Source organism: Coffea arabica, chromosome 6e (genome assembly GCF_036785885.1).
Source record: "Coffea arabica cultivar ET-39 chromosome 6e, Coffea Arabica ET-39 HiFi, whole genome shotgun sequence".
Classification (NCBI taxonomy): Eukaryota; Viridiplantae; Streptophyta; class Magnoliopsida; order Gentianales; family Rubiaceae; genus Coffea; species Coffea arabica.
Window position 1 is genome coordinate 21,732,977 of NC_092321.1, and position 26,135 is coordinate 21,759,111.

At 36.2% G+C, this 26,135-nt stretch overlaps 1 protein-coding gene, 1 long non-coding RNA gene and 1 other non-coding gene across 3 annotated transcripts; 2 read left to right on the plus strand and 1 right to left on the minus strand.

The window, feature by feature from the left end:
* Positions 1–696: 696 nt before the first annotated feature.
* LOC113697643 (small nucleolar RNA R32/R81/Z41) lies at positions 697–786 on the minus strand. The gene has a single exon (XR_003449928.1). It is a non-coding gene; the product is annotated as a small nucleolar RNA R32/R81/Z41 (small nucleolar RNA).
* A 1,372-nt stretch (positions 787–2,158) lies between these two features.
* Positions 2,159–6,854, plus strand: LOC113695425 (uncharacterized). Its single transcript, XR_011817066.1, has 3 exons — positions 2,159–2,599; positions 5,839–5,893; positions 6,629–6,854. It is a non-coding gene; the product is annotated as an uncharacterized lncRNA (long non-coding RNA).
* Positions 6,855–20,324: 13,470 nt separating this feature from the next.
* On the plus strand, positions 20,325–24,293 carry LOC140009789 (uncharacterized). Its single transcript, XM_072056108.1, has one exon. It carries the CDS (start codon positions 20,325–20,327, stop codon positions 24,291–24,293), a length of 3,969 nt encoding a protein of 1,322 aa, XP_071912209.1.
* Positions 24,294–26,135: the final 1,842 nt, after the last annotated feature.

Sequence of the window (26,135 nt, forward strand, 5' to 3'; positions counted from 1 at the left end):
ACAGAATTAGTTACATATAAGGCATGTGCACTATTAGAAATGATGGTTTTGGTCCATTATCTTCAAAGTCATGTCCAATTTTGTCCCTTATATGTTTATTATGGTTTTCTAGTTTCTCATTAAAAGTCCAACATTGATTTTATTTTGTGAAAATGCGAGTTTAAATTACTGAAAAGATAAAATTAGACATGATCTTGATGGTAATAGACCAAAATAGTCATTTTCAGCACTTCACATGGCTTGCACTTAACTAATTCCATTAGAGATTTTCATTTTTTCTGTTTGATATCCTAGATTATCTCTTTTTTTTGTAAAGATAAAAAACTAAAATGGCTACAGTGATAAATAAGGGACTAAATTGATCAAAACTCTGAAGATAATGGACCAAAATGGCCTTTTTCCTTTTTCTAAAATGGAGCATCAAAATATGAAGTTGACTAACCAAGCTTTGAAGATAAAACTGTTCACGAATTTTTTCTTTCCCTAACTTACCAAAACAAGAGCTTCAAAGTTCAACTAGTTTTTATGTTATGGTACAAATATTTAATTTATGTAGAAGATACTTTGGAATGTGGCCATGCCAACTATCTCATTACTAACTAGTTATCACCTAGTGCATTACACGGGCATCTGTTTTGCTTTTACGTTTTCTTTAGTTTAAGTGAAACTATGTTTTTTTTCCTCTATTAATTTGGAGAATGAATCAGAAAGAACGTAGCAAGGACTATTATAAATAAAATGAAGAAATTTCATCAACACCTTTTATTACTTTCATCATATTCATCCTCCTTAATATACGAGGTGAAATTATTAAGATAAAAAATTCGATACCTATTAAGAAAAAAAGTATGAAGACAAAACGAAGAATCATTACTAAACCCAAAGAATTTCGAGCAAAACATATGAAGAAAATAAAAGTTGAAACCTTCCTAACGTGCCTGCAAGTGCAAAATGTGAGAACCCTGAAAATAGACATATAAATATCAGTGCATATTTTATTTGCATTTTAATTCTTTAATAAATTTTAGCACGAAGTCCAATTGTTTTTAAATAAGTATGTAGAATTAAACGTTATGTGCAAAATAAAAGAATTGTGCTAAACTACTAAACTTCTTAGTTTTGTTACATTAACTTCATATTTCGATGGTAAACTATTTCATTGATCTAATCATTAATTACTTTGAATTCTAGTATTGTAACTAATTGTTTTGAAATAAAAGTGTAAAGATAATTTCTATGTAATAAATAATATAATTGTGCCAATATTAAATTATTCGGTTTTGCTATACTAAATTAATATTTCTTGAGTTAGATTAATTCTATTACTTTAAAATAAATTCTTTGATTTCCGATAACTAGTTTTAATCGTTAATAATGTTAAATGTTAATAGGAATTTCCGCGTTAAGATGAAGACCAATGAATTTTAGATAAATATGATTCTAATATACTAAACATACTTAATGCGTGAAAATTCGATAAATATATCCTTATCTTTCTTTGTTTTCACAATAAGTGCGTAAAAATAATTTTTATGTGCAAACTGACACCCTTGGATTAAATTATTGTTTCACTTGACTTTATATTGCTAAAACGATAAATTTCGAGTTAGATTAACTCTATTTCTTGAGAAATAATAATTGAAAATTCTAATAACTAATTTAATCGCTAAATAATATAAGAATTACTAGGAACCTTAATATTCAAGTTTAATCGATAAATATTTGATAATAATGGTTCAGGTATATTAGGGTATGATTAGGCGTTCAAATCACACTTGGGGATAATTTTTAGAATTAAGTTGGAATTGAGAAATTAAGTTGAGATTAGGGAGCAAAGTGAAAAGACTAAAATACCCTTACATTTTCATGCAAACCAAACAAACCCCCTGACAGCAAATTCAATCACCGCAACTACTGGCCAATCTGGTCTGGTGGTGGTTCTGTCCCCATCGGTCCCCCCATAGGTCCAGTTGGATCTCCCCTCTAGTTAGGTTAGAATAGAGTAGAAATAGGAGTAGAGTTGACGATTGACAAAAAAAAAAAAAAAAAAAAAAACTACCGGCCAATCACATTTTTGCTAAATCGATACGCAATTGATTCCTACACGCAATCTCTGATCCAAAACAGCGGCACCTTATACCATACTCTCCAATTCATAACACAAAACCGCAAACCATTTCTTCCTTTCTTAATAATACCAAGATACCGCTTTCACAATCTCATTTCCTTCTCTGCACAACTCCACCGAAACCACTGCAATCCCTCTCCACAACCGCACCTCACCTCTTCCTTTACCTTAGTCCGAGAGCAAGAGAGATTGAGAGCTGCAGTCTCGGTTCCATCGACAAGAGTGAGCAAGATGGAGCCGAGCTTCTTGTTTCTTTTCTTTCTGTCCGTAACTTATAGAGGGAAGAGAGTGACTTGCGATCCATTCTGCCTTCCATCCGTGAGCTGGTGAAGAGCTTGAGACCACATTTCCTTCATCCAGCCGCAAGCCAGAGCAAGGGAGAGAGGGAGAGATAGCGGTCTGCAATTTCTGGGCTGCCGAAGGGAGGAGGATTATTTCTGCTGCTAACCGTGTGTGTGAGCTCCATTTGAGGTAACTTCTGAGCTGAAATTAGTTGGTTATAGGCAAGTGAGGTCAGCTATGGACTTGCATGTGGTGCTTGTGAGGTTAGATGAGGATTTGTGACTTAAGAAATCTGATTTGGAAAAGAATTAAAGCTGTCGAAAGTTTGAAGCTGGAATTGCAGCTTGTTTCTGGAAATTTCGGTTCTTACTTTGCTAGCTGTGATCATCTGAGCATAAGGTTGTGATTAGCTAAGTTGATAACACAAAGATTAATGTACGCATGCTGGATTGAGTGTCCGGATGAGGAATTAGGAGCTTGAGAAAAATCCGATCCAGTGAAAATGATTTCTGCCGTGAGCTTGAGATGAAAAATGCAGTTGTAATCTGCTTAATTTCGATAATCTGAGCATGAAACCGTGTTTAGCTAATTAAAACTTGGATGATTAAGTTGATTAGGGCTTTGCATGTTAACTCTGTGCAGCCGGATGATGAATCAAGAAACATAAGAAATTCTGTTTTTATGAATTGTTGCAGCCGAGAGCTTGTCCTGTATTTTACAGCTTCATTTGATTCAATTTTGTTGTTTGGAGTTTGTAACCATGATTAACTAGTTAATAACATGATAATTGAGCTTTGCATGTAGCTAATTAATGGGTTTAAATCAGAAAAATAAAATGAATTAGAAATCTGCTACACGTAAGTTCGACCGAGGCCAAGCTAAACAGAATTTCTGGATTTGTTTTAGATGAGTTTAATTGCTGTTTGAATCTGGTTTTGGTATGAAAATCTCTACTAGCTAGCTAAGAGTTTGCATGTCTTAATGGAGTACTTAAACTCTGTTTTAACCGAGGAAAAACTGGATTAAGAACTTATAATTGCTGGAAAATTTTTGTGAACTACCGTGAGTTTGAACCTGGAAATTTTGAGGTTTGTGACCATTGTTTGAATTTAATTCCGAACTAGAATGTTAATTGGTTAAGATAAGTTGATGCATGACAAATTTGAGAACCTAAAACCATGTTTTAGCTAAGGAAAAGTTGGATTTATAAACCTCTAAGTGCTGGAAAAGTCTTGATAGCCGAGAGGCTTGAGCAGGGATTTTCAGTTGTCTTTGGAAATTTTAATTGGTTTCTGGAAATTTATTTTATTTTTCCCTTGGAATATAATGGTTTAGAAATACATAAGAGTTGTAAATTCTAAGTTGTGTAAGTTGTTTAGCAATGAAATATTTGATATATTGGAAGATGGAACCAAAAATGTTGGTATATGAATGCTGGAATTTCTTTTGTGGTAGCCGAAGGTTGAGTTGGAATCTCAGCTTGGTTTTTAAATTTTTCCTTGAAACGTGATGGATGGAAATGCCTGGAATATGTTGTTTTGGAGTTCTATAAGAAATGTATGGATGGTTTGAATAAAAACATTTTGGTATTAAAAGAGAAAAAGGAGTTTTTCACAAGTGAAAAATGAGTTTCCAGATTTTCGGATTTCTCTGACCAGTCTCAGTAAAATGCTTATATCTTGGTGTAGGAAAATCCGATTGAGGTGCCGTCAGTGGCATTTGAAACTAGAGTCATGGGCCTTTGTTTTGTAGAAATTTCATATTTTTCCTCCAAGTGTACTGCTGTCCGTGATTCCTCAAAGTAGGCTGTCCTGTTTGAATGTCCTGTTTCCTCAGGAAACTGAATTCTTGACTTGGATAGAATATTTGGCCCAATTGTGATTTGAATCTCTGAAAAGTGTCTTCTGGGATGTGATAGTATTAAAAATCTATTCTACAACAGTATAATTTTCATAATTGTTTGATTTGTGGAACATGAACTAAAGCAATTTTTGAAGGAAAATATTTTTCCAGCATGACCGAACTGGTTGGGACTTTTGGTGAGTTTATTTGCTGGATTTGTGTATTATTTACTTTAGCTTGGTTTGGACAGATTATAATCTATATGTATAGTGATTCTAGAAAATAAAAGTGGAAAGTTTAATGGATATTTTAGATTCTTGGAATCATTTGGATCTCGAGTTGGTTATAGTTTTTGTTCTTGTTTTGAATGAATTGGTATTTGAAAGTGTGTATTGGTTGTCAAGAGCTAATGATTGATGAAGCATTGGCCATTTGAATGATTTTATAAGTACTACAGGGTGATGAAAGTTAATTGCTGGAATGTCTTGGAGGCCTTACTTTTATTTTTATTTGCTTATGATGGGCTTGCTGAAACCAAGTGCTAATGATTGATGAAGCCTTGGTCGTTCAATTTTATTTTTATCAGAAATGCAATTGTTGAAATCTAGGGCTAATGATTGACGAAGCCCTAGTGATTTGCTATGTGATTTTGCCATATTTGATCCATAATATGATTGCGAAATGGAATCAAAACTGTGAAAGTCGTTTCGACCTTGCGAACTCGAGTAACTGTGATCAAATTAATCAAAAATATTTTTCCAGCTAGTATTAGATTATAAAACTCAATATCTAGTGTTTTGCCTAAAACTTTCCAACTCGATAAATTTTCCTTTAGCTTAAACTAGCCTTAATAGTTATAGAAAATAATTTCTCTAGCTTTTGAAAATCCCAAGTCTTATTTTAATTCCTTTTCTTTCTTGAAGATTTGCCTTGGATAGTTGTCGGTAGGAAAAGTTCCAAGATAAGAGTTTTAATAGCTTTAATTAAAAATGTAGAAACTTGCTCAGCAAGAAACTTTATTTTAGATAAAATAGTTTTTAGTGACAATTTTTACAAGAACCATAGCTTAAAAGAAATCTTTCGAAGTATCTTTCTAGTTTTGATATTAAGTGATTTGTCGATTTATCTCAAGAAAATAATACTAATTACCTTTTATAGGGAAAACTACAAGAAACATTTTTACTACTTTTGCCAAGTTTCAACCTAAGTAAATCTTTGAATTTACTTCGAAACGATAAACTAGTTATATACTCAATAAACCTTTATAGTTATAAACCTGGAACTTGAATAGAAATTGAAAGTGTTATATTTGTACTTTAAAGGTCAAACTTGATTTTAATAATTTTAAATAAACGGCGCAGAAAACTTGTTTGGCAAGAAATCTTATTCAAAGCAAATTGGTTCTGGTTTGCATCTCTAGAAAGAAAGAAATCCTACGAAGTATTTCATCACTTTCATCAGTTTAACTCTAGGGAAATTGTTGATTTATTTGGAGTAGATAAACTAGTTATGTACCAGATAACCTTGTATTTATAAACCAAGAACCCGTATAACAACACTTATAGTTTTAAAACCTGGTTTTCTAGGGTATTGCGAGGACGCGGAATTCGATTCCAACTTGATATCTGAACTCCACTCTTGGTGAGTGTCCCTGCTTGTTCTATGCCTAATCGTTTAAAGTGCTTCCTTGACTTGTTATGTGATAAGTTGAAAAAAATTGGTTTCTGATCCATCGAAGTGAGCTGTGTGTACTTTATCACACTAGCCGTTCGAGTGGTGACTTGTGCAAAATATTTTCTCCTAAATCCTTGATTCAAAAATGGAGTTGCGTCGTTGGGTGAATCCCTCGACTCTTGTATCCAACTACCATGAATCTAAATGTAGTTACGTCGTTGGGTGAATCCCTCGACGCTTGAATCTAACTACAAAAGTCATTTGGGTGAATCCCTCGACGCTTGAATCTGATTGCAATCACGTCCTTGGGTGAATTCCTCGACGCTTGAATCTGATTGCAATCACGTCTTTGGGTGAATCCCTCGACTAATTTTATACGGGTATATCTCGAGTATACTGCGTCGGTAGACGAAGTTCGGGCCCGAAGCAGAGGTATGAACGGTGACGGGTTAGGATTAAAATAAGTGGATCTACATAGACTATAAGTAGTGAAAGTTGACGGAGGGTCAACTACGAGGGTATCTGATCAAGCGAGGAGAATGGCTCCCGAGAGCCCCTGTATCCTACCTTGTGCGGTTATATACGCTTTCTTAATTGATTAAATTTGTTTAAATTGTTATCCGTTGTTTGATTTATGTGATTGCATGTTTTGGGGCACCACTGAGCTTTAGCTCACCCCACGTTTATTGTTTTCCTTAACAGGTCCTGGAAACTGAAAGCTGGATGCTTACTTATGTTTTCCTTATGGATTGTATTTGACTACTATAACTTATTCTGTGGGCTGTAATGTGTTTTTTTTGGATAATGTACTTTTCTTTTTGGATTGCCACTTGAAGCTGGAAAATGTGTAAACCCTAATTCGATTACTTGGTTTGTAAGTTTGTATTTGGGATTTATGTATGTATCTATCCGGATTGGTGCGACTTTATACTTTGGTACGTAGCACGTAGGACGTTTAAGAGCACCGACTGGTTATTTTATCACTGCTGTCTCTGAAGTTAATGTGGCTTTAAGGATGATCCTATTCGGAAAAAATTGTTTTGTAATATATTAGGTTATTCTTCGAAAGGATTCAGGTTAGATTGCTCGCGTGAGTCCTGGCGAGAGTTGGGCAGACGGCCCGCCAACCCTTTGGTTCGCCTCAGGGGGAAGTGGGGTCGCCACACAAAAGATAATAGGTAAGAGATTTACATAGTTGTTTAACATGAAAAAGCGTCCACGGAGGGCTAAGAGAGAAATTTGATGAGAAAAATTTATCCAGTACTGAAAAAGATAAAAATAACAAAAAAAAAGGCTGGAGAGAGAATAATGATGAGGTCTTATAAAAGCGCCTATAAAAAACAAACTCGTTTTGTCAAAATTGCTAATATGTATCAAATGAACTCGGGAGTTCCCCCAAACACTTCACAAGGCTGAATTCTTTGGCCTAATTGAGGCAGAAAATAATTGTCCCCATTGAAGTGTTTCAAGGGAACTCTAGAGAACATCTAATGCTCTATTAACTAATCTATACTTTTGCCCCTTGTTAGGTCACTCTATTTATAGGGCTCTCTGGTCTCCACACATGCAGTTTCTGCATGTAATTACTAATCACAAGCCGCATGCTGTTTTCTGGAGAATGGATGAACCTAGTCATGATATAGGGTCAGATGAAAGACAGATAGCCAACAAAACTTGAGAGGTCATCTTTCTTCAACCTTTTCAATCAGTAGGTATCCCCTTTGATCTCTCTTTTTCAACTTTTTGTTCATGAATATAATGATATTATTTTTCCATATAAAAAAGAATGGCGAATCTATCAATCTCATGCATGTTAATTTGGCAGAAGCATACAACTGCTAAACCTAGTCAGCTAGATACATAAATCTAGTAATTATCCATCTTAAACATACTAAAAACTGTGGGATTGTTTGTCCAAGCAATTCGCATCACTTTCTAGTTGCATTAAAAACCATAATTTTGCTGATAAACCTGGGAGTTAAGGATATGAGAGTTGGGATACGAGTGGTTGAGCTCTAGAGGCTACAAGGGTAGTAGGTTTATTCTTATCTTTAAACTTGCTACATCATTCTAACTAGGTTCAAGCTAGAAAATCCATTTGGAGACTTGATTTTTAAGAGATCCTTTTAGAGGGCTAGTTGTCCTAATCAGGAAGGCCACAAATGCACCTGTACAAATCTTATCCACTCAAACAGAAGATAATTATGGAATCAGCTACACCACTACAAATTCTCTGCTTTGCATATCCGCACTTCATTGGTTAATTTCCATGTGAATCTATCTTTCAAAAAGACTGTCTTTGAGTGGTTGCGTTCTTTAGCCTAAATTAAACGACATGACAATCAAAGACAAATTTTGTATTACAAGAAGTGTATGGTTGATTAATCAAAGACAAATTTTGTATTTTGTAACACAAATAGGTTTGTAGGAATCCAAATTCTACCATTTTCATTGAATAATGATTAATGAACTATTGGCCGTAGAAGCACCATGAATCTTTTTGTTGCACAATCCTTGATTATGTCTGGTTTTTCTAAGATCGTCCTAATTTAAGTCCTTGAGTAAAAACTCACCCATCTGACCTCCAAAGTGGTTTGAGAACCTTGAGACTACACCCCCTTTACCAGCCAAACTCTCCAAACCCACCTTCTTTTCTAGTCAGTTAGATTATTTTCTACATATAATGACTGACAACCAAATGGCTTCTGATCATTTCTACATTACAAAGCACGATCTCTTAGTGTACTTCTAGCGTATAAAATTAACCATTTGAATATTAACTGACTTGTTAGATAAGGATCCATTTGAATGGAATAATGAAGTAAATGCTGGTTTTCAAACTAGAACTGTACTGCACCAGTTTTAGCCTTGCTACATTTTTTTGAAACATTAATTATATATTTATGATTAATACTTATAGGGCAATAGAATTCATAAGTACTAATTGGCTAGCAATACTGCTAAAGCCATAATCTTCTTGTCAAAGTAATATTTATCCAAACACGGACATTACTCTCAATTAGTTAATTAAGGATGGCAATGGGGCGGGGGACCTCTCCCCTGTCCCCCGGCCCGCTGCCTACAAATTCCCCCTGCCCCCGCCCCATCTCCCCTCCCCCGCTCCCCCCGCCCCGTCCCCGCCCTGCCCCGCTTCCCCCGCGGGACTAATAAAAATTTGTTATATAATTTTATTATAGTTAAAATTTAACAAATAATTAAGTGCTAAAATATCAACACATCATCAAATTATTATTCATTGTAATTTCACAATTGAAACTTATAAAAATAATCAAACAAAAGTTATTTGAATACAATCCAACATGATGGTATAAATACAATTAAAGTAGTCAAGTTTTCACTTTTGGCACAAATACAATCACCAATTCATTATTGTACTTGTGCTTTTTTTTTGAGAAAAAAATGTTATTGTATTAAGTGTAATTAGGGATTTAGTATAAATGTATTAGTAAATATAGTATAACCAATTAATAATTTGTGTTAGTACACATATATAATTATTAGTGTAATTGAAAATATCAATTATATTACATATACTAAATATACATTATATAATAAATATAACTAATAATATCATTATCATAAGTTTGTAACTAATTAAATTATATATTATATATATAATCATATACATATATATTTTTATATATTTATTTTTTTAAAATGGGTGGCGGGGCGGGGGATGGGGCAGGGGTACACTCCCCCACCCTCCAGCCCGTTTCTAAGCGGGGGGTAAAAAATTCCCCCCGCCCCAACCCCTGCCCTATTAGCCCCCGCGGGCACCCGCCCCCATTGCCATCCTTATAGTTAATGCCATATATTCTAATTGTTGTTTTTGAACTCATTATCCACAAATTACTCATTTTCTTTCTCTTTCTCATTGACAGAACGAGCTTTTGTCTACTTCTCTCACTTCCCCTCCAATTCTTGCCTTCCAATCTCTCTCCCTATTTCCTATTTTACAATTTGTTTTCATTTTGTTAAATTTTTTGTAGTATGTGGTTCAAGATCTTTTGCATAATGCTCTTCTCGGCTTTGCTCTTGCTATTTTTCCATCACTATCAGTAAGTGTTTCTTTTTTTCTTCCTTGTTTGCTTTTATTCCATTATGTTTTCTATTAAATAATCTCTGCTTACAATTTTTTCTTTTATTCCATTATGTTTTCCATCACTATCAGCACATTATTACAAATTTCATCAATTTGCTTATAACTCCTCCATATTCCAGGTGCTTCTTATTATGAGTGCTTTACCTGCTTCTGAACGGCTTCATCAGTTTTAACTAAACTTTAAATCTTTACGGTGCAATGGTTGCTTTGATGGACAAGCTCATATTCGTTAGCAAAAGAAGAGGGAGGTCATTAGGCCACATCTACTCATCCATACTAAAGTCATTTTTTTCATATTATAAAATTAGAACCTTGAGGGTCTACAATGTTTTTTTAATTCATATTTTTTTATTAAAGATCATGGAAAAACTGTGCGATTGGTTTTATAATGTCATTCAAACTCAATCCTATGATGTATGCAACATGCTTTATTTCTTTGAATTTTGCTTGTTTAATGTATTAGTGTATTGATCTTCTTGTAAACTTCACTATTTTTTCCGCTTTTCTAATTATTATATGAATCTTGATTTTCATGTGTCCATATTTTATAATAACTAGATTAAATTTATTTTTAATTGTGTTATGTTCTATATCCCATGAATATAGAAGGAAAAGTGTGTGTACATTTTTTGGACTATTTTCATTTTAGATTGTTTGTTGTTTTAGTTAAATCATATCGTATTTGCAAAAAAAATAACTTCTAAGTATGACTTTGAAAATTAAAAATAAGAATGCTTTAAAGTAAAAGAATTACAATCTAAGAAAAAATATGGTAAAAAACTCAAAACCAAATCAATGAGTTATGAAAATAATAGATAAATAAATTAAAGAGATAGAAGAAGTAGGGAAGCTATTCAATTAACTAGAGAGAGGCGAAAACAAATAATTGGTGGATAATTGACCCAAAAGAATCAATGAGAATATATGGTGTTGAATAGTTGAGGGTAATGTTGGTATTTGGATAAATATTATTCTAGCAAGAATATTATTGCTCTGACAGTATTGTCAGCCTTACTAACTACATTTGGTATAAAATGCGAAAATGGAAATGTTTTAGTTGGAAATCAAAAAGTGCGGCCCATGAAGTATTTCTCAAATTAAGGGTGACAACGTATGTGTTTGGTTGGGATCTAAATTTTTACCATCTAAACCCATCCCAAACTCAGCCTATAACGCATAGATAATAATACAAAACAGTATTAAGATAATAGCACATGTATAAATTTTCACCCATTTATATGTATTTAGATAATACCACAAAGAATGCTGTATACATAATAGTGCATACATACATATATGTATATGCGCATAGGCATGTTTTGTATTATAGTTACTACATATATTCATGTTAACACATTTATTTTTGGAAGAATCTTTGTCATTCTTTCACCATATATTTTGTTAATCAGAATATACTTTTCCTCAAGGAAGTTTCAAAACTATTAAAATTTAAATTTTTTCTCAGACGACTTTTTGTAGAGCACTAATCATGGTAAATAAAATAGGTCAATGACCCAAAGTCACAAGAACTGTGTGAAATTATGGATATTCATGGGTCCATACCCATTAGGTCCCTTGTACACCTTTGGACCCGGGTTTGAATCTAAACAAATTAATTTTGGTGTGGATCTAAGACGGTCAAATGACGAATAGATCCGAAGCCCAAATCCATTTAGAGTTTGTATCCAAACACTTTATATCTTATGAAGTTGAGCCCGCAAATTTCAACCCAAACCAAGCACTAACATCCTTTACAAGAATCACGATATACGTGTATATTGGTTGATGATATGTAAAAGCATGTTAAGCAACTTATAAATTATGATTTGAAGAATATAGTCTGACCACAGCAGCGATTGGTGTCGAATTCACCTAAACTTTTCCAAAAAAAAATTTGTGTCAGCTGGCTTAATATTTATTGAAAATCAGACATAAGCAGCATATGATACGCTCCTTTTGGCTTGGTCTATGCATAGGTTCTATATAAGATTTAAAATTTTTCCTTTAAGAGGAATTTTCACAAGAGCTATACCTCTTCTTGGTAGACTGCTATGTAACTGGTTTCTCGGTTTTCCTTTTAAATGTTGCGTGATCATTTGCATTTGGTATGTTCATCTATCAAAATGTTTTCTGTCAATCAAATTTGAATGCAGAACTCTAAGATGCAGTAGTGGACTGAGAAGGATTTTGGCACTGGGGCCAGCGGGCAAATATTAGTTTACGAAATCGATAAAGGAGCTTACCAAAAAAAAATCTTTTTGGGGCCAGGGTGGCAGAGCAGGGAAGCAAAGGGAATATAATGTAATTTTTTTTTAATGTAAGTGAGAGATTTTAAATTCAGAATCTCTCACTTATATTCCCTATTTCTATACCACCCAATCCATCTCACCCCTGGGAATATAATGTAATTTTTTTAATGTAATTTTCTTAAAGACTTGTCTAGGAACTTTTCACTTTTAGAATGCAGGAAATATAATTTTTAAAGTCTTGGAAGGGTTAATACTTAATACCCCTACATGGCACTTGACAGGAATTACCCCTTGTGGTTTTAAAATCATAAACTCAACAGGTATGTTGCATGTCCAACTATAAAAATTCCAACAGAGGTTTTCAAATGGGTTGCAATTTTGTCATTAATTTTACAATTATTTTCCTCTTTTATCTTACCAAATATTGCGTTAATTGACAAATTCTATTTACTTTTGGTAATTTGTATTGGTCGCAGGGTGTTGGAATGAAGAGTAATAAAAAGGTGCAAATTTTTCACTAGACTTGCTGTTCGGTGTGATCGCGTCAAACTCAAAGCTCAGCATGTCCAGAAAGCTAGGGAATGACGCGTGATATCTACATGAGAATTGAAGTTGCAAAGTGGGGTCATAAATTTGTCATCAGATGGAATTGTTGACTTTACACTTTCGGTTAATATAGGATTTGCTAAATCAATTTATTTGGCAATTAGTAAGAGAGTTTTAGCAGTTGTAGACACCAAAATTTTATCATTTTATTTTTCTTCATTTTATTCCTATTTTTGTTCATTTTTAGTTTAATTTTTTTATTTTAATTTATTTTGTTTCATTTCTATTTCTTGAGAAAAATCATCTCAATTCCTTTTTAGAAAATTGGAAAGAAAAAAAAAAGAAGAAGAAAGAAAAGAAAAGAAAAATCAAAATCAATTTTTGGGAAAAAAGAAAAAAATTTCCTTCACGTGCACGTGCGATGCTCGCACACGTTTTCTTCACCAAAAACTGGTACAGAAGCCATGAACCAGGCCATAGTACCAGAATATTTGCAGCTGGCATATGGAGCATTTTTTATTGTTTTTTTTTCTTTGTTATTCCTCCAATACATTGCTAGTACAAGAACCACCTCACCCCAACTAGAATCATCAAGAAATTTCTGGAAGGGGGAAGATCAAATGGCTCAAAAAGAGCCCAAGAAACTCAGCTTTCATCCTCACCTTTGAGGTAAGGGTTTAGGAGCTTTTTGGACCATATAAATAGAGCAAAACGCAGCCTTACGGTGGGAACAAGAGTGAGAGGCAGCGCAAAGAGAAAAAAGGGAGAAAATGAGAGAACACAGAGATACAAAGAGGAAGAAAAAGTGCAGAAAATTTCTAGAAGAAACTGAGCAAAGGTTGGCGAAGAGGCCTCCTTCCTGGCCAAAATCCAATCTTATTCTAGATCTTCTAGGCTTCCTTTCTGTTTCTCATTTGCTAAGTCCGTAAAGGTATAATTTTTGTTTGGAAAATTTCTCGAAATAACGTCTCCAGGCCCTCCAAATCTTGGGTCGAAATCATCTGCTCGTCAGCACTTGAACATCTTATGGAAGAAATTTGATGGGCTGATTGCGGCGACCCCACTTCCCCCTAAGGCGAACCAAAGGGTTGGCGGGCCGTCTGCCCAGCTCTCGCTAGAACTCACGCAAGCATTCTAACCCAAAATCTTTCGAAGAATAACCTAATCTATTACAAAACAATTCCTCCGAAGAAGACCGTCACTAAAACCACATTAACTTCAGAGATAGCAGTGATTTAAAATAGCCAAACGACGGCTCCTAAACATTTCACGCGTTGCGAACTGCGGAATAGAATCGTACCGTCCCAACTAAAAAAAAATTCATACAACACAATACAACAATCAAGCCAAGCATCCAAATTAAGTTTTACACATTTTCCAGCTTCAAGTGGCAATCCAAAATAAAAAGTACATTATCCGAATTTAACACACTACAGCCCACACAAATAGTCATAGTATACAAATACATCCCAAAACGAAACATGGATAAGTTTCAAAGCTTCAATTTCCAGAACCTGTCAAGGAAAACAAATAAACGTGGGGTGAGCTAAAACTCAATGGTGCCCCAAAACATGCAGTCACGTAAATCAAACAGCGAGTAATAACTTAATCAAATTGAACAGTTAGGAAAGCGTATAACAGCACAAGGTAGGATACAGGGGCTCTCAGGAGCCATTTTCCTCGCTTGATCACCATTCATCGTAGTTGACCCTCCGTCAACTCTCACTACTTATAGTCCATGTAGATCCACTTATTTTAATCCTAACCCGTCACCGTTCTTACCCCTGTCCCGGGCCTGCACACCGACTAAGGACGCAGTATACTCGAGATATACCCGTAGATGATTGGTCGAGAGATTCACCCAACGACGATATTGTAGTTAGATTCATGCGTCGAGGGATTCACCCAACAACGTGGTTGCAGTCAGATTCATGCGTCGAGAGATTCACCCAACAACGTTACTGCGTTTAGATTCATGAGAAAATGATTCACGCAAGTCACCACTCGAACGGCTAGTGTGAAAAAGTACACACCGCTCACTTCGATGGATCAAAACCAATTTTTGCAAATATCACATCTTAATTCAAGAAAGCACTTTAATCACGTAGGAATAGAACAAGCAGGGACACTCACCAAGAGTGGAGTTCAGATGTCAAATTGGGAATCGAATTCCGCATCCTCGCAATATCCTAGAATACCAAAATTTTGAAACTATAAGTTTCTATTCAGTTTTTAAGCTTATACAAATCGAGGTTTATCTAATATATTACTAGTTTACTTCCCATAGTAAATTCAAGAATCTACTTAAGTTGAAGCTTGACAAAAGTAGTAAAAATGTTTCTTATAGTTTTCCTTGAGATATTTTTCCTTAGAAAAGGGTAACTAGTATTATTTTCTTGAAATAAGTCGACGAACCTCTTAACATCAAAGCTAGAGGGATACTTTGAAAATTTCTTTAAAGCTACGGTTCTTGCAAAAATTATCACTAAAAACTATTTTATCTAAAATAAAGTTTCTTGCCGAGCAAGTTCCTACATTTTTAATTAAAGTTATTAAAACTCTTATTTTGGAACTTTTCCTACTGACAACTATCCTAGGGCGAATCTTTAAGAAAGAAAAGGGATTAAAATAAGACTTAGGATTTTCAAAAGCTAGAGAAATTATTTTCAATTAAGGTTGTTTAAAACTTGTACTTTTGAATTTTTCCTATAGTCAACTAGCCAAAAACAATTCCTAGGGAAAAGAAAGGAAGTAAAACAAAGCCTAGAGTTTTTGAAACTAGTGAAATCATTTTCTAAAAATAATAAGGCTTGTTTAAGCTTAAAGGAAGAAATATCGAGTTGACAAGGTTTAGAAAATCCCTACATGAAATTTTCAACTTTAACATACCGTGCTAAGTTTTATCGCACCATACTAGGGCGAAGATATATTTAAATAGCTTGCTTAACACTTTCTCAAGTTCACCAGACCAAAACGAATTTCTTACGATTCTGATTCACACACACGTAATATTTTAGATTCGTCAATATAGCAAACTCACATTTCAAATAGAAGTCTCACTAGGGCTTCGTCAATCATTAGCACTTGGTTTTTGGCAAGTTCATATCACATCTTAACTTAATCGAAATAAACATATTAGCTCCAAACAAGTCCAGCAGTTCAATTTCACCACACTTAAACACTTATATAAAATTATTCAAATGGCTAAGGCTTCATCAATCATTAGCCTTTGACAACCCTCAATCACATCCAACCACAATTAAATCAGGAATTCAATTCACAAACAAGCTAAGTGTTTGATCCAAGTCAAGATTTCAATTTCATGAAGGACAGGACATTTCAGCAGGACAGCCTACTTTGATGAGTCACGAACAGCAGTACACATGGAGGAAAAATATGAAATTTCTACAAAACAAAGGCCCATAATTCTAGTTTCAAATGCCACTGACGGCGCCTTAAATGGATTTTCGTACACCAAGATATAAGCATTTTGCCTAGACTGGTCAGTGAAATCCGAAAATCTGGAAACTCTTGTTCACTTGTGAAAAGCTCCTTTTTCTCTTTTAAAACCATAAGACTTTTATTCAAACCATCCATACATCTCTTATAGAATTCTAACACCACATTTTCCAGGCATTTTCAACCATTATGTTTTCAAAGAAAATTTCACGATCAAGCTGGAAATTCTAACTCAAACTTTGGCAACCACAAGGAAAATTTCCAGCATTTGTATACCCACATTTTTGGTTAAATCTTTCGAGATATCAAATGTTTCATTGCTAAACAGCTTTCACAGCTTAACGTGTACATTTTGTCATGCATTTCGAGCTCATAATACCCCAAGGAAAAATTCCAGGAACCACTAAAAAGAATTCAGTTCAACCTTTCGGTCATTAAAATTTCCAGCACTTCGTTGTTTATAAATTCAAAATTTCCTTGGCTAAGACATGCTATTAAACTCTCAACTTCATCATACAACTACGTGGCTAGACCGTTAGCATATCCAGCTCAAAAATTAATTTCGATTAACCACACCAGTCATCAAATTTCCAAGAAAGAATCTCCAGCTAGCCTCGGAATAAACATGCATGTGGCAGGATACATTTTGGTTTTATTTTTCTGGTTCAAACTAACTAATTAACTACATGCGTAGCTTAATCATCTTGTAATTTACTAGTTAGTCATGGCTAGAGGCTCAAAACAGCAAAATTATACCACATGAAACTACATTATTCAAGACAACTCTCGGCAGAAATTTTTTTTCATCAAAACAGAATTTTCCTAAGCTCCTTAGTTCATCATCCAATTTTTTCTTCAGCTAAAACCTTGTATTTTGCACTTAAGTCTCACATGCACAATTTCTGAGTTAATTAGCTATCATTTCCAGACCGGAAATCAGTTCGGCAACAGCAATATACGTTCATAACTCCAGAATTTTGTGCAACTACTCTCGGATGAGCTTGCATGTGATGGATTCTGTTTCATTTTTATTTTCTAGCGTAATCCAGGCTAATTAATTTCATGCATGACTTTATCATCTTGTTTTCAGGTGATTAAACACAAATACAAATTCTGATCATCCCACAATTAACGAATTAAGGCTACAAAATCCCAGCTCAAGCTCACGGCAGTACCATTTTTTTTTCTTCCAAACCAATTTCTGGTAGCTTAATCCTTTATCCAAACGTACAACTCTCACATGCATACCTCTACTCAGCCTCATCTACCCAATCAACTAGTTCAAGTCTAAATATTACCTCAACCTGGAGTTCACACGCGCGTCTGGCAGCGGAAATAATTTTCCTCCCTTCAACAGCCCAGAAATTCCAGACCGCTATCTCTCTCTCTCTCTTGCTCTGGCTTGCGGCTGGATGAAGGAAGTTTGGCCTCAAGCTCTTCACCAGCTCACGGATGGAAGGCAGAAAGGATCACAAGTCACCCTCTTCTACTCTCTAAGTTGCGGACAGAAAAGAAAAAAAAACAAGAAACTCGGCTCCCTCTTGCTCACTCTCGTTGATGGAACCGAGGCTACATCTCTCACTCCCTCTTGCTCTCGGTCCAAAGCGAAAACTGAAATGTGTAGTGGAGTTTGGGTGCTTAGTGGTTGATATGGTTGAGGGTGGTGGTGTAGTCACGGTTATTGAGAGGGAGTTGAGTGTTTGTGAGATTGTGTGTTGAAGTGGTGAAGTGAGTGCATTGGTCGAATGAGAGGTGAGTGATCATGGTGTCCGAGGGAGTGTTTGGCTTTGCATGGAATGGTTGTGGTCGTATGGTGATTTTGTGAAATTGTGAAGGGTAGTTTAGTCTTTTCACATTCCTTCTAATGAACACTTAAGTCCTTGATTCTAGTTTGATCCCAAAAATTAATCCCAAGTATAATTTGATCGCCTAATTATATGCTAATCTTGCAAGGCTTTAATTATCGAAATTCTTATGTCCTAAGTATACTTAAGGTACTTATGTCGTTTTTGTCTAAAATTTATCGATTACGATTTAACATTAAGGTTCCTATTAACCCTTAACATTCTTGCTTTATTAGTTAAACTATTAAAATCAAGTTTGACCTTAATATATAAATTTAACATTCTTAATATTCATTTATCCTTTTATCTCAAAACTTATTAACTTAATCATTATTAACGCTTAAGATTAGCTATCGGAATTCAAAGAAATTTACTCGTTAGATTAATGAAATAGTTTACCATCAAAGTATGAATTTAAGGTAACAAAGCTAGAAAATTTAATAGTTTAGCACAATTCTTTTATTTTGCACATAAAAATTATTCTTACGCATTCATTGTGAAAACAAAGAAGGATAAGGCTATAATTATCGAAATTTTCACGCCTTAAGTATGTTTAGTATATTAGTATCATGTTTATCTAAAATTCATTGGTTTTCATCTTAACGCGGAAATTCCTATTAACATTTAACATTAGCAACTAATTGGATTTAATCATTGGAATTTAAATAATTTGTTTTAAGATAGTAAGGTTGTCGACTCAAGTGTCATTAATTTAGCATAATGGCAACTAAGAATTCCAACATTTTATGTTAAGGCGGAAAATTAATCTAACTCTAAAGATATTAATTTAGTCTAGCAAAACCAAGAAATTTCATAACTTAGGTAAAATTTCGTCCCTCTATGAAGGATCTCAGGAAATTCTTCTTTTCTCTTGATCTAAAAGAGGCTGCTAAGGTTGGTCTTTTAGACTCCAGACATGTAGTGATTAACTTGGGGAATGAGGTGGACTTTCATCGGATCTGGGCTAGAGGTATATGGTATGTTTATGGTGCCCCTATGCGTGTCTTGAAATGGTCTCCTGCTTTCCATGTGGACAAGGAGCCTTCGGTGGTTCCAGTTTGGTTTAAGTTACCAAAACTGCCGCTGCATTACTTTAACAAAGAATGCTTGTTCCAGATCGCGGGAATTTTGGGCAATCCTCTGTTTGTAGATTCTGCTACCATGGTGGCTTCAAGACCAAGTGTGGCAAGGGTGTGTGTAGAAGTAGATTTGCTAAAACCTCTTACTCCTAGGGTGTGGATTGGTAATGGTGATCATGAGGGCTTTTGGCAAGCTTTAATTCCAGAAAGCCTGCCTAAATATTGTTCCCACTGTTTTAAGCAGTGACATATCCAAGAGGATTGTCATATGCTATATCCGGATCTTAAAATTCAGAGACCGTTAGCTACCAAGAAACAGGATGGTCATGCACGTTTTCAAACTATTTCTTCACCTGCCTTGGCCACAATAGGCAAACAGGATGATCATTCTGGGAACAGCAAACAGGATGATCAATCTCGGAAAGAGGTGCATCCAATAATTGTGCCGGCTACTACGGAGGAGGATGTGGGTGTGGTTGATAAGGAGGGGCCTTCAAAAAATGCGAATCCTCTTGTAGAAGAAGCAAATATTTGTACTGGGATTTTCACCGAACCTGCTGATACTCATGCGGTGGTGTCTCAGCATGATCTTGATGGACTGGAAGATACTATAATGGTGGCTCCCACTGGTGATGGACTGGAACTTATGGATGGAAAGGAAAACCAGCAAGCCAGTTCTTCGGAGCAGAATGCGCTTGTCATCGATATATCTCATTGTGGTGTGCTGGAGGATTTGCAGGCAAAACAATCATCTGCGGTTGCGGATATCTTTAATCTTGACCCGATCATTCAACAAGTCAGTGAAAAGCTCCAACACGAGGAAGGTTTACAGGTGGTTACGCATGGCAAACCGAAAGGTGTCAGGGCTAAATTTTCATCTGATCGTTCGTTGCGATCGAAAGCCAAGGTTTCCTCAAACTCTTCCTCTTCCTTGTCTCAATGATTAAGTTTATGTTTTGGAATATTAGGGGTGTTTCTCGCGCCCCAAATTTTCGAAGATTGAGGTATTTGGTAAAACACCATTCTATTCAACTAGTAGCTATTTGTGAACCAAAAATTCAAGTTGCAGAGATCCATTCGATCAGAATGAGACTTAATATGGACCATGCTATATTTAGCAGTACGGGTGATATTTGGATTTTTTTTAAAGCCTCTATTTCGTGTCGTAAAGTAGGAGAATCTAATCAACATTTGTCGTTACAAATTGATTCTGCATTATTTGCGGTCCCTATTATTTTTTCATTTGTGCACGCCAAGTGTACTGCCCTTCAACGAGTAGAATTATGGAATAGCCTTCTTGCGGACAAGCCGACTCAGTCTGCCTGGCTTCTTGTGGGGGATTTTAATGTCATTGTCTCGGAGGAGGAGAAAAGGGGTGGGGTGCCGTTTACACCAGAGGAAGGTTGGGAATTGTTGAACTTTATGTCTCAAGCTGGAATTTTTGATGTGGGGTATTCAGGGTCTATTTTCACATGGTGCAACAATAGATATGGTCGGGCGCGTATTTGGAAGAGATTAGACAGGTTGCTTATGAATCAGGTTTCTTCCAACCTAGGCTTAGGTTTCGATGTACAACATTTGTGTAGAGACCCATCAGATCACGCTCCATTGTTATTGTCGGCTCAAACAAAATTGGATAACAAACCAAAGCCTTTTCGTTTTTTGAATTTCTGGACATCCAAACCAGAACTGTTGGACGTGGTTAGGTGCAACTGGATTGGGAATTTTTCAGGCCCTCCATTAAAGGTCCTTGCAGCCAAGCTTCGGAATGTAAAGATGGCCTTACGAATGTGGTCGCGCGAGGTATTCGGTGACATCTTTGAAGCTGTAAAGGTGGCAGAACAACGTGCTCTTAATGCTGAGGTTAGTTATGATGCTGATCCGTCTCAGCCAAATTTAATTGTATTACACGAAGCACAAGCCCAGCTAAGGCGTTCACATGCAACTGAGAATATGTTTTGGCAACAAAAATCTAGGATTAAGTGGTTAAAGGATGGCGATAGGAACTCCAAGTATTTTCATTCTGTGGTGGTGGAACGTCAAAGTAGATCATTAATCCATCGCATCAAGTCGTCTGATGGGAAGTGGTTGGATAGCACATCTGATATTGAGGGAGAGGCTGAATCATTTTTTAAACGTTTGTTCACGGATGAATCATATGCTCAATCCTTTGAAACTCTTGAGGTTATTCCTAGATTAATCTCCTCACATGATAATGTGATGTTGGAGAAAATCCCTTCCAAGGAAGAAGTTAAGTTGGTGGTTTTTTCTATGGATGGTGATAGCGCGGCTGGTCCAGATGGTTTCTCCGGAAAGTTTTTTACCTTTGCATGGGACATTGTGGCTGAGGATGTATATGCGGCAGTTATTAGCTTTTTCTGTGGGGAGGTTTTGCCTAGAAGTATATCCTCAACTTCAATAGTGTTGATTCCAAAGTCGCAATCTCCACAAGACTTTACACAATTTCGTCCTATAAGTTTGTGTAACTTTATCAACAAGGTGATCTCAAAGATTTTGTCGGATAGATTGTCCCGTCTCCTTCCTAAGATTATTTCTCCTCAGCAGAGTGGATTTGTTAGAGAAAGGCATATTTCAGATAATTTTTTGTTGGCTCAAGAGCTGATCTCTGGAATTCGGCAGCCCAATCAGGGGGGGAATGTGGTTTTGAAGTTGGATATGGCCAAAGCTTACGACAGAGTCTCATGGATCTTTCTGTTGCAAGTACTTCGTCGCTTTGGTTTTAGTGAGCGGTGGATCGATATGATTTGGCGATTGATTTCTAATGTCTGGTTTTCGGTTCTTATTAATGGCTCCCCATGTGGTTTTTTCCAGTCAACTCGAGGCCTGCGGCAAGGAGATCCCATTTCGCCTGCTCTTTTTATTATTGGGGCAGAGGTTTTATCTAGATCGCTGAATTCTTTGGTAGGACAGAGAGGCTTCCTTCCCTTCAAGGTCCCTACTTCATGCCCTATTGTCACGCATCTAGCTTATGCGGATGACGTGATTATTTTTTGCAGTGGAGTTAAGCGTACTTTGAAGAAAGTTATGAGTGTTTTGGAGAACTATTGTTGTGTATCTGGTCAGCAACTTAATTCTCAAAAAAGTTGCTTTGTTGATCATGAAGCTTTGACTTTACCTCGTAAACGTGTCATTTCACAAATCTCAGGTTTTCAAGCTAAGTCACTTCCTCTTCGATATCTTGGCTGTACTCTCTACTCAGGGAGAAGGAAAACCAGTTATTTTTCAAATATCTGCACTTCAGTTGCTAAGAGAATTCTGTCTTGGAAGGAGAAGCTTTTGTCATCTGGAGGGAGGTTAGTGTTACTCAAAAATGTTCTATCATCTTTGCCTTTTCATGTCTTAGCTGCTACAACTCCTCCAAAGGGTGTTCTCCGCACCATTGAGAAAGCATTTGCAAATTTTCTATGGGGCACAACTGATAAAGGGTCTCGGTATCATTGGATTGCATGGGATTCATTGTGTAAGCCGTATGCCGAAGGGGGTGTGGGAGTGAGGGCTTTGACTGATGTGTTTAATGCCTTTTCATTGAAGTTATGGTGGTCTTTAAGGCAACGTCAGTCTCTTTGGGCAGAATTTATGTACAATAAATATTTACATAAATTGCATGCTTGCGAAGCGGAATTTCAGCCTTTACAATCGGTAACTTGGAAGAGATTGGTTACATATCAGTCTTTGGCAAATTCCCATATTCAATGGGTGTTGCAGAATGGCTTGATAAACTTCTGGCATGAGAATTGGACTGGTACAGGTCCTTTATGTCAGCAGATCGACATTTTTGGAGATCACACAGTGGCGGATTTTGTTTCAAATGGTCAATGGAACATTCCAATGCTTCGACAATGGCTCCCAGAAAACATTATATCTACGATTCTACAAATCACTCCCCCGGATGTTGTTTCTAATCAACCTGATAGGATGGTGTGGGATTTAGAAATTTCTGGTTCATTTTCCTTTTCTTCAGCCTATAAGGTGGTCCGCACCGTTGCCAATACGTCAATCTTTTCATCTTCCATTTGGGTGAAAGACTTGCCAGCAAAAATCTCATTCTTTATGATGAGAATGCTATCTTGGAGACTGCCGGTTCAGGATGTGTTACAGCGCTTTGGTGTGTGCGGACCATCTCGTTGCGTTTGCTGCCTAAATCCTGGATTTGATTCTATTGATCATGTTTTCTGTACAGGTGAAATCCCTCGCCAAGTTTGGAAATCGTTTCAGGTTGATATTGGCGAGTTTGTCACTCCTTCAACGGTAAAGCATGCAGTCATTCAATGGTGGTTGCTGCCAGCTAAAAACATTAAGCTTAAACTGGTTTATCAGCTCCTGCCATCGCTGATTTGCTGGCATCTTTGGAAAGCTAGGAATACTGCGGTTTGGGAAGGCAAGGTGTTGTCGGTCATGCAGATTCATACTTTTGTTCTTTCTGATCTCTATGACATTTTCCAATTACATTTTACAGACATTGGAGTTGGAAGGTACTCGTGGCCATGTTTTTACTCTTCACTGGTGAGTTGGAAAAAACCATTTAAATTCATCCTGGTTAGGTGGATCCCTCCAGTCTTGTCGACATGTAAACTGAATACCGATGGTAGTTCTCTTGGTAATCCGGGAAGGAGTGGCGGTGGGGGGGTTTTGAGAAATAGCTCGGGGGTTTTTTTGTTGGGTTTTGCGTGTTATTGGGGTGTCATACCGAGTTTACATTCAGAGTTGAAGGCTTTGTTATTTGGAGTTAAGCTTTGTGTTATGCGAGGTTTCTTTTGCTTGCATTTGGAATCAGATTCGTCACTTCTTGTCCAAATGGTTAAGGGGATTAGTAGATGTCCATGGGGTTTGCAACGAGAGCTGGACCAATTGCTCACTTTTAGGCATTTCTTTCAATCCGTCACTCATTGTTATCGCCAAGCGAATTTGCCTGCAGACCGCTTATCTAAGGTTGGAACTGAGTTAAAGTCCAACATAGTGTATGATTCATGGTTGGAATTGCCACGATTGGTTCGTGGAGACCTCAAGTTGGATAAGTTAGGTTATCCTAATTTTCGGGTTTACTAATCATTTGGATTTCTGGAATGGGGTCTAGTTCATCCACACAGATTCAAGCGTTGTTGCTGTTACTGTTGTTTTGCTATTCCTGCTGTAATTTTTTGCTCTCCGGTTGAGCAATTCTTTCTTTTTGCTGGTTTGGATGTTTTTGCACCTCTGTTTGGCAGATGCTGATGTAACGTGATTTTACCATATATATAAAAAAAAAATACTACCAAAAAAAAAAAGGAATAAAAGAAATGAAATTGAAATATGCACCGACTTATATATATTTTTGTGACGCCCCGAAAAGTATGAGTGTGAGGACCCGAAAATTTTCTAATTTTCTAGGGTTTATTTTATTTAATCGCCCTCCTTTTCTACATTTTCTTTATTAGAAAAATTTCCCAGATAAAGTTTATGAGCAAAGATAGTTTTAAAATAATTTTTCTAGTATCGGTTAGTTTTTTTTGAGAAATTAAGAGCATATACCGGACGTGGGACTCGCTAGTGCGGAAAGTTCGGAAAAATTCGGTCAATTAGGTTAAGTTTGGGATACTGTGATTATTTTACAAGGTGCTAAGAGATAATTAGATGTTACTCAGATGGATTATTATTGGAGAGACAAGAAGATAAGATTAAAGCTTAGAGGTGCCAAGTGTCACAAACCCATTGGATGTTGAATTTGACCAAGACTTTTCTAACTTTACTAAAACCAATTTGGACCCAATTTCTCTCCATTTTAGCTTGTCTTGGACGAAATTTTGAGAGAAAAGAGAGAGAAAATCCATCATCTTGCACTTCAATTTCTTGTCCAAATCTTGAGTTCCAACCGATTAAATTGCAAATCACTCCATAAAACTTGCTAGCTAAGGAAGATTGAAGCTATTGGTGGAGTTGTTTTGGAAGAAAAATCCCTAAGCCATCACCTTTCTTGATATTTGAAGGTATCATGTCTAGCCATCCTTTCTTTGTTCTTGATTTTGTTAAATTAATGACTTTTGATGCCTAAAGAGATGTTTTAGTGGAAAATTTCTGGCTTGAATGCAAAAATTTCCAGTTAGGGTTTCATTGCCCCAATTCTGCTCGGTACTGTAGCACCTAGTTAGAGGCCGAATTGGCCTTAGCACAAAACATAAAAGTTGTAAAGAATGATGTTTTCTAGTTGCCTGCAAATTTTCAGCCCAATCCGAGATGGGTAGCCTGAGATAAGACGGAAATACCCAGACTGGTCTAGGTAGGAGTTCAGTGAACAGGGTTGTCTTTTCACCCAATCTGATCGTGACTTTTCACCATGATCCTTACTGAATTAGATTTTGGCCAAAACATGAAAGTTGTATACAAGGGTATAAAATAGTTGCCTGAAAAATTTTAGCTTGATCCGACCACTGTGGCATGTGAAATGACCGAAATACCATTGACTGTCCATGAAACCTGTTTTGCGCCTAGAATTCTGTTTTCGTGTAGTTTTTCCATTTTTGATCCTGAAAATACATGATTTGGCCTTGGCTTAAAACATGAAAGTTGTAGGGAATGACATTTTAGAGGTGCCTACAAAATTTCAGATTAATCGGAGTAGCGTAGAGTGAGAAAAGTCGAAATTACTATTGCTGTTCTGGTTTACCCGAAATTGGGAGTTGCGTCTGTAATTGGTTATTTTGGTTGGGAATGCTTCGGAATTGGTTGTTGAGGTCTTCTGATGAAATTTAGCCCTGTTTCTTATCTTTCAGCTGGTTTTGGAATTTCTGGATTTGGACTTCGGTAGCCTGATTTATGATATTTGCACCAGAATGCGATTTGTGAACCTGTTTTTCCGATTCTGGAGTCGTATCTTGCATTTTTGACCTGGTTACACTCGAAACTGGGTTGAGT

Bases quoted from the DNA above. Each gene is read 5' to 3' on its own strand.
- LOC140009789 (XM_072056108.1), top strand. From the start codon at position 20,325: ATGGACCATGCTATATTTAGCAGTACGGGTGATATTTGGATTTTTTTT.